Source organism: Bison bison, unplaced genomic scaffold (assembly GCF_000754665.1).
Source record: "Bison bison bison isolate TAMUID 2011002044 unplaced genomic scaffold, Bison_UMD1.0 scf7180017864158, whole genome shotgun sequence".
Taxonomy (NCBI): domain Eukaryota; kingdom Metazoa; phylum Chordata; class Mammalia; order Artiodactyla; family Bovidae; genus Bison; species Bison bison.
In genome coordinates, this window is record NW_011494730.1 from 2053560 (window position 1) to 2061302 (window position 7743).

General features: G+C 49.3%; 1 protein-coding gene across 1 annotated transcript; it reads left to right on the forward strand.

Moving 5' to 3' along the window:
* The first annotated feature begins 2358 nt into the window (after window positions 1-2358).
* On the forward strand, window positions 2359-3568 carry SMIM12 (small integral membrane protein 12). The gene is made up of 2 exons (XM_010841213.1): window positions 2359-2553; window positions 2635-3568. Exon 2 carries the CDS (start codon window positions 2640-2642, stop codon window positions 2916-2918), a length of 279 nt encoding a protein of 92 aa, XP_010839515.1. The 5' UTR covers window positions 2359-2553; window positions 2635-2639; the 3' UTR covers window positions 2919-3568.
* Window positions 3569-7743: the final 4175 nt, after the last annotated feature.

Below are 7743 nucleotides of genomic sequence, written 5' to 3' on the forward strand. Positions count from 1 at the left end.
ATCAGCAGAGGCACCTGCTGTGTTCCTGCCGCCTTTTAAGGGCGGGTGGTTGAATGACTGCAGTGGTTTTACACAAGCCAATTGCTCATTCATTCAACAGACTTCCTCAGCATTTAATGCTGGACAGAGGGGGAAGGTTGGGAGATGGATAGGCCACAGTGGGAACGCACAAACCTCTGCCTTGCCCTTTTGGACCGCAAAGTGTTTTGAGAAATGCGCACAAATGGGATAGGCCAGCCCAATGTGCGACACAGATAAAGTGGTTCTAAATGTTGACTAAATGAATAGATGAAGTTATTTGGGGATGATTAGAATGTGAACCACAGAGGGAGACCTTGGGCTGCATATGAGAGAGAAAAACATGGTGGACTCATGCTTCATATATTTTAAGACAAATTGGTGACCTGTGCTGAGAGTTGCTGTTGAGGGAAAGTGTTTACTCACAGAGGACTTGCTTACAAGATAGGAAAGAAAATGAAGATGTATTAGGTTTGAGATTCTTCAAGGGTGACTTATCATTTCACAAATCTCAGAGTGTATCACAAATCTCAGAGTTTTCAAAAAGAGACGCTCTTCTAGGTAATGAAGTGCCAAGTTGATGGGGAAGAACTACAGGAAGCTCTCTTCAAGACCAGGATTTGGACAGAAGCCAGTCCATGGGGTCACAAAGAGGCGGACAGGACTGCGTGGAGCGAACTGTGTGCTCACACATGCACACACCTATTTGCAGGGTGTTCTTTCCAGTTGAAGGAACATAGGTGTTGAAGATGGAGAGGCCTGGGTTCCAATTAGTGGCTTTGTCATTTCTGGTGATCTTGGGCCAGTTAAGGTTATGTTCCTGAGCCTTTGTGGCCTTCAACGACAATCTGGACTAGTAATGCCTTCCTCATAGAGGCGATCTTCCCCTGTGAAGGTCAGGTGACCACCGCTGTGTGGATTGTCTGGCATAGTGCCTGGTGCTAAGACAGGGACTCAGCGCAACCTCAGAGCTGCTCTGGCAGTTTTTCCCCTGGTGATGGTCCGTTACAATCTTGGGTCCACAAAATGCTTGGATTCCTCCAAAGACAGTTGGAACCAAAGAGAGAGGGAGAGAGTCATCTGAGCTTTGGTGAGGCAGACCAGAGACAGCCGAGCTGGGGAAGCACCTACAGGGGTACAAAAGGAGTGATATTTCAGGTGAGACTTTTGGGCACGTGGCTTAATCCTCTGGTAATGCCGTCTGTCACAGAGTGGCCGTGTGTTTTAGAGAAGATGGAATATATAGAGCGCTCACCCCAAGCTCTGGCACTTGGTGCACAATAAATAAACATGATTATCACTATCATGATAATTGTGCGGCGTCCTCGATAATTGTTAATAATAATCATTTGAGACTGAACGGCCATTAGAGTGACCCACTCTGTGTGTTTTTACATTCTTTTGGTGGTGTCTTCATTTCTGGAAACTCTAGGGCCATGGCTTGTACAGTGTTGTGTTTTGTTTTATGGAAAAAAAAAGTGAAAGTGTTAGTCACTCAGTAGTGTCTGACTCTTTGTAACTCCATGGACTGTAGCCTGCTAGGCTCCTCTGTCCATGGACTTCTTTATCAAGAATACTGGAGTGGGTTGCCATTTCCTTCTCCAGGGGATCTTCCTGGCCCAGGGATCGAACCCACGTCTCCTGCATTGGCAGGCAGATTCTTTATCAACTGCTGTTTATTTGGCTGTGTGCTGCCTCAGTTTTGGCAAGCAGAATCTCTAGTTGGTGGCATTTGAACTCTTAGTTGCTGCCTGTGGGATCTAGTTCCCTGACCAGGAAGCGTACCCAGGCCCCATCCACTGGGAGCGTGGAGTCTTAACCACTGGATCACCAGGGAAGTTCTGTACAGTGGCTTTTTCTTTTTTTAAAAAAACATAGAATTTTCATTTCCAAGTTCTAGTGTGTCCAGAGAATGTATAATGGGTTGGTGATATTTTTAAGAGATTATTATGTAAATATGAGGATATGGCTTTGGTTGAAGAGAGTGTATTTTGAAGGGGGTTTGGCCAGCAGATTTGTAGAGGTTTGTCTAGTCAGGAAAGTCAGGTTCAGAATAGGAAAAAACCATTATCTCTTTACCTAAAATCCAGACTGGTTGGGTAATGGATTTGGCTGCCTAAACATGCTCCTCCTTCTTTACGTGGGTCAAAGGACAAGAGACTCACTGTGGGATTGTGTGCGGTGGGGAAGGGGTGGCTAGCTCTGCTGATGGAGAAACTGTATAGAGCAAAGGAAGGCTCTTACCGACTCTTGAAATGTTGGCAGACTGTGCAGGGAGGACCTGGGGTCACCGGCAGGCTTGAAGCTTTATTAGGTAAGGCTCAGAAGGTCTCTTGTGGGGAACACTGCCATACATGGTTGCGTAACTGTCAAAGAGTGTAGTCCATAAAATAGACTCTCGCCCTCTTCCCTAACAGTGGGATCTTCTGACCTTGCCTAGATTGTTTCAGGGACCCCACTGTTGCATAAAGCGGGGTGCCCTCTTGCGTTGCTCTGCATGGGGTGGATGCTCAGTACGTCGTGCCAGGCCGCCTGGTAAGCGGAGCGCCGTGGCAGGTTGTCCGTGCCTGGTGGGGAGGGCGCTCCTCTCCCTAATGGCCTTGTGCTCTCCTGCAGATGCCATGTGGCCTGTGCTTTGGACCGTGGTGCGCACCTATGCTCCGTATGTCACCTTTCCCGTGGCCTTCGTGGTCGGGGCTGTGGGCTACCACCTGGAATGGTTTATCAGGGGGAAGGAGCCACAGCCTGTGGAGGAGGAGAAGAGCATCTCAGAGCGCCGGGAGGACCGCAAGCTGGATGAGCTGCTAGGCAAGGACCACACCCAGGTGGTGAGCCTTAAGGACAAGCTGGAATTTGCTCCTAAAGCCGTCCTGAACAGAAACCGCCCGGAGAAGAACTAATGGAGGACCCAGGGCCCTATGGGGCCTTCCGCGGGCCATGGCTGGGCCTGCCACCATGTCAACGCAGCCCCAGAACCCACGTCTGATTTGCTTTATTGCTGCTTCTGGCCCCTCCCACCCCCCACAGCCACACACATACTGGCTGCTCTGCTGTGGCGAGGCAGACGCACTGGAAGCGGAGGGGCCAGTGAAGAGGAAGGCCTGGGAGGGTTCCGGCCTGAAGGTCCTGAAGGTTGGCCACGACTGCTGGGGCTTCTGCACTGCTGGGTGCACCACTGGGGGCAGAGTTACGAAACGAACACTGGCTGTCAGTCCCGGTGGGGAGGCAGTTTGGCCTCAAGTGGGAGTGGCTGGGATTGGGGTGGTGGGGTACCTCATGCCTAGTTCCGGTTTGCACTGGCAAGAGTTCACAGATCTACCTGGCTCTCTTAACTAGCTTGCCCTGTCCTTTGTGCTCATTCTCCCTGAAATCCTGTCCTGGCAGCTCAGGGAGGGGATTCCCCTGGGAAGGAACGCCGTTTTCTGTTCTTGGGAGCCCAGACTGTTCGCCTCGGGGCAGGTGAATTAGCTTGAAACCAATCACCATCTTTCACCCCCGCTCCCCATTACTGTGTAGTGCAAAACTTGATTAAAGTGGCGTCTGAGAACCATTTTGATCTATCTTCCAGGTGGTGTTTGGGGTCTCCTTAGGAGTTATGTAAGTGCAGACATCTCCAGGTAGGATAACATTGGCCTTTAACTAAGGACTTCAGGGCCCTGGAGCCTTGTTTTACTAGTGTGATTGCATTGGATCCTGGAGACGGTGAGTCCTAGAGGCACAGGTTCCCATGGGCCTTTTTATCGTGATAACAAGAGGCTTATAGACTTTCAAAGTCTAAATTAGAGTAGACTAGGGAGCTTGAGAATTAACATCAAATTTTCCAACTTCATACTCATATGCACACATAAAAAGTAGAATATATACATAATATTTGGTAGGGGGTTTGAAAAATGGTTACCCACACTCCGAGGTCTCTAGTACAGATAAAAAGGTAACGTTTTGATATTTTCACTAATTCTTGGCCTAGTTGATTTTAGTTACTTACCATTACTGAACATGTAATTTTATATTCTCTTTTTACATAGTATTTCATATCAGAATCACTTTTCCATCTTATCACATGGTCTTCATAATCCTAATTTTTTTCAGTTGCCCATCAAGTGGGACTATAGCTTAGTTTGTTTTTTAACTGTTTCCTGGACATTTGGGTTGTTTCTGATTGTTCACTCAGAAATACTGCCAGGAGTGTCTTATATGAGACTTTTCCTGCATTTTGGAATACAGGAAATGGGTGGGAACAGTAAATGGCATTCTGGATGAAGTGGAATGATTAATTTAAGGGTCTTAATGCATAATAACTGAACATCTGTCCTGAAGCGCAGTTGGAGCTTATACTAAATGCTGCCACTAAGGACGTTGCCAGTGAGGTTGGAGAGGGTGAGAGCAGAGAGCAGACCTGTTGCCTCATGAAGTCAGTTGACCTTCACCCTGAGTGAGCAAAGGCAAGTAGTGTGTTTGATGAAGAATGAACTACCTTAAAAGGGGGAGGGCGTTTGCCCTGCTTCTTACCTCAGGATCTGAGGCCTGATGGTGTTACCAGGTGGGTGAAGGTAGAACTGAACAGGCGAGCTTCTGGCTGTGGCGTGGGGGGACCGGGGGATACAAAGGATGCTAGCCAGAGAAGGAGGGGCAAGTCAAGTCAGTGGCTTCCCCCTCAGTGGCCGAAGCCTGGTGGGAATGTTGAGGTGAACTGCTGCTGTTTCTCAGGGAGTAAATTTGGTGGGGAACGTGGGGTAGCAGCATCTGCTACTGATGAGGTTTCTGGTTCTGAAAGGATGTGCTGGGATCAGTTTGGTTATGGGCTGGGGCTGACGCGGGCCTCATTAGCGCGCCAGTGCTGCCCCCCTGTGGCAGTCTCGAGTGCCACCAAGCCTGGGATCCCTTCACGGGAGCAGCACTCAGGCCCACAGGGGTCAGTGAGGTGTCTTAAATGACAGGCGCTGGAAAGCACGGGCCTGCCTGAAGGGGGCAGTGGCTGTGCAGCTTCTTCCAGTTTGTGCTTTTGGCCAGAGATAGCAGATTTTTATCTTTTTTTTTTTCCCCTAAAAAGATACTAGAAATTCAGATTTTTGTGATTTTTTTTTTTTTGGCATGGAAACTTCTGATTTTCAAATGTTGACAGTTTATTTTTTAAAACAATTCTAAGTATGCTCGCATACCCATAGGGTTAATTTGACCTGGCGGCTGCCAGTTTGCCACCTGTCAAGCTGCTCCTCGCGTTCTAATGAAATCTGAGAGAGGACCTTTAAGGACAACTGTGGCAAACATGAAATCCCTCGAAACACTTCTGGGCATCTTGCACATACGTAGTTTAATATCAGCCTAAGCAAAACATCGGAGGACAGAAACCATAACAGAAGTAACACCAAAAACATTTTCCCACGGATGAGGACGTTTCTGGGTTTCCAGATGTTTTAGAATAACCCTGCCGGCCCTGCCGGCCCTCCTCCCAGTGCCTGGCAGAGGAAGCCCTGTCCTTGGAAATCCGAGTTGCTCCCTTCTTCTAGCCTCACTTTGTGCCCCCTTTAAGTAATTTCATTTCGGAGGGCTTGCTCTCACTGAATTTCTGCTGTAGCAAGTCTATCAATATTCCCAGCTGGCTGTTGTTTCCCACAGGCTGGCTGAGCTCTCCTGCTGCTGTGGGGCCCTGAGATAGCGCCTGCTTTCTTGCCTCTGCTCAGGTAATGTTAGGCAGCAGGGTGGTGTTTTTTGTTTTGATGTGGACCATTTTTAAAGTCATTTTTGGAATGTGTTACAATATTACTTCTGTTTTACTTGTTTTTTTGCCCATGAGGCATGTGGGATCTTAGCACCTGACCAGGGATCGAACCCACTCCTCCTACGTTGGAAGGGGAAGTCTTAACCACTAGACTACTAGGGAAGTCCCAAGCAGCAGGCTTTCCGTGGATTTGGCAAAGGTCGGCCAGACTTGCTGGGACCAACCAGGGCACAGCCTGGTTGTCTCCCACACTTTCTGATTCCCTGAAACATACTGGTAGCAGATGTCCCTGGGGTTTGCCTCCCCACCCCAGTAATAGTGGTGGCTTTGTTGCTATTTAGTCACTGGTTATGTCTGACTCTGCGGCTCCGTGAATTGTATCCTGCCAGGCTCCTTTGTCCGTGGGATTTTTCAGGCAAGGATGTTGGGAGTGGGTAGCCATTTCCTTCTTCAGGTGGTCTTCCCAACCCAGGGCTCGAACCTGCGCTTCCTGCAGTGGCAGGCGGCTTCTTTTCTGCTGGGCCACCAGGGGAGCCCAGTGCTGGCCTTGGAGCAGCATTGCCCTGTCTGAGCATGTCAGGGCTCACTGCTCTGCCCTCAGGGGCCTGGTGTCTGGTGCTTTTCCACTCCCTCTCTTGCCTTTCCTGTGCCTGTTGCTGTGTTAGTGCAAGTCAGCTGGGCAGCTGCCAGGACAAGCTAGCCGGGGGCCCTCTGACCCCTGTCAGCTTGCCAGGGCCCAGGCTGATGAGGCTGTCAGCTGAGCGAAGCACCGTGAGATTAGACTCCCCAGAGTCACTTGGGAACCGGGCAGTGAAAACGAAGAGGCTTGCTCGTGTCTTATCTTACTTTTCCTTTTCCCCTCTGACACAGGTCTCTGGGCACTTGTAGAATGGTGAACCAGGGCTGTGTGGCACAGTGAAAAAAAAGTGGATCCTGAGTTCGGCAGATGTGTGATACTGCCTCAACTGCTAACTGAGTGATGTAGCCTTTCTCAACTTCAGGTGTCAGTTTTCTGGTAAACAGGAATAAGAATACCTATTTTTGCTGGGTTATTGCAAAGCTAAGATATCATATGTAAAGTTCTTAGCAGAGCCCATGGCAGTAGGTAGGTGCTCAGTAAATGTTGGCTGCTTTAGTTTTTTCGCAAGAAAAAGAGTTCCGTGTATCCTTGTGGTCCTGGTGAGCTGCGATCAGGAGGAGAGAGCAAGCAACTGTGGCTGGGAGAGTGATCCTGCGACCTGCCCTCATAGGTCTGCTGGTCCAGGGCTTCTTGGGGAGTGTTTCACAGGAGGGACTGCCTTATCCCAGAACCAGACTGCCTAGGGAAGTGCAGGCTTCGACCTGTGTTGCCAAGTAGTAGTCATATGGGTGCTGTCTCAAGGTCAGAGACGAGCAGTGGGGAGCAAGGTGTGGGGGAGCACCCGAGAGTGTTGCCCTCAGGATGGCTGGAACAGGGAGCCTTGGACCTGGAGGCACGAGAGCGGTGCGACCTCCACCCTGGCTGGCCTTGGAAGGATGGGGATACCGCTGTCCTCCCTGTTGTGTAAAAAGAGTGAGAAGCCAGCTTAGAGCTTCAGAAACATGCAAGTGCTGTTGTATCCCGGTAAAGTCCCCCTTTTATCGAATTGGGACGGCAGCCAGTCTGATAATGGAATAGACAGACATAAATACTCCTCTGTGCTTTTCCTGAACAGTCTCTCCAAAGTCTGCTAAGGAGAAGTCACGGGGAATCAGCTTTAAGAGTAAAGAGGTGTTATTAATAATTAGTATGTGTCGTTTTGCTTCCTGTCCCATGGGTACCTTGATGTACTTCAGTCAGTTCAGTCGCTCCGTTGTATTCGACTCTTTGCGACCCCATGGACCACAGCACACCAGGCCTCCTTGTCCCTCACCAACTCCCGGAGTTCACTCAAGCTCATGTCCATTGAGTCGGTGATGCCATCCAGCTATCTCATCGTCTGTATGTACGTAAAAGCTGTTTATTCCTTTTGAGTTAAGTTTGTTAA

What these genes read in the sequence shown, in the direction of transcription:
- SMIM12 (XM_010841213.1), top strand. Translation starts at nt 2,640, where the DNA reads ATGTGGCCTGTGCTTTGGACCGTGGTGCGCACCTATGCTCCGTATGTC.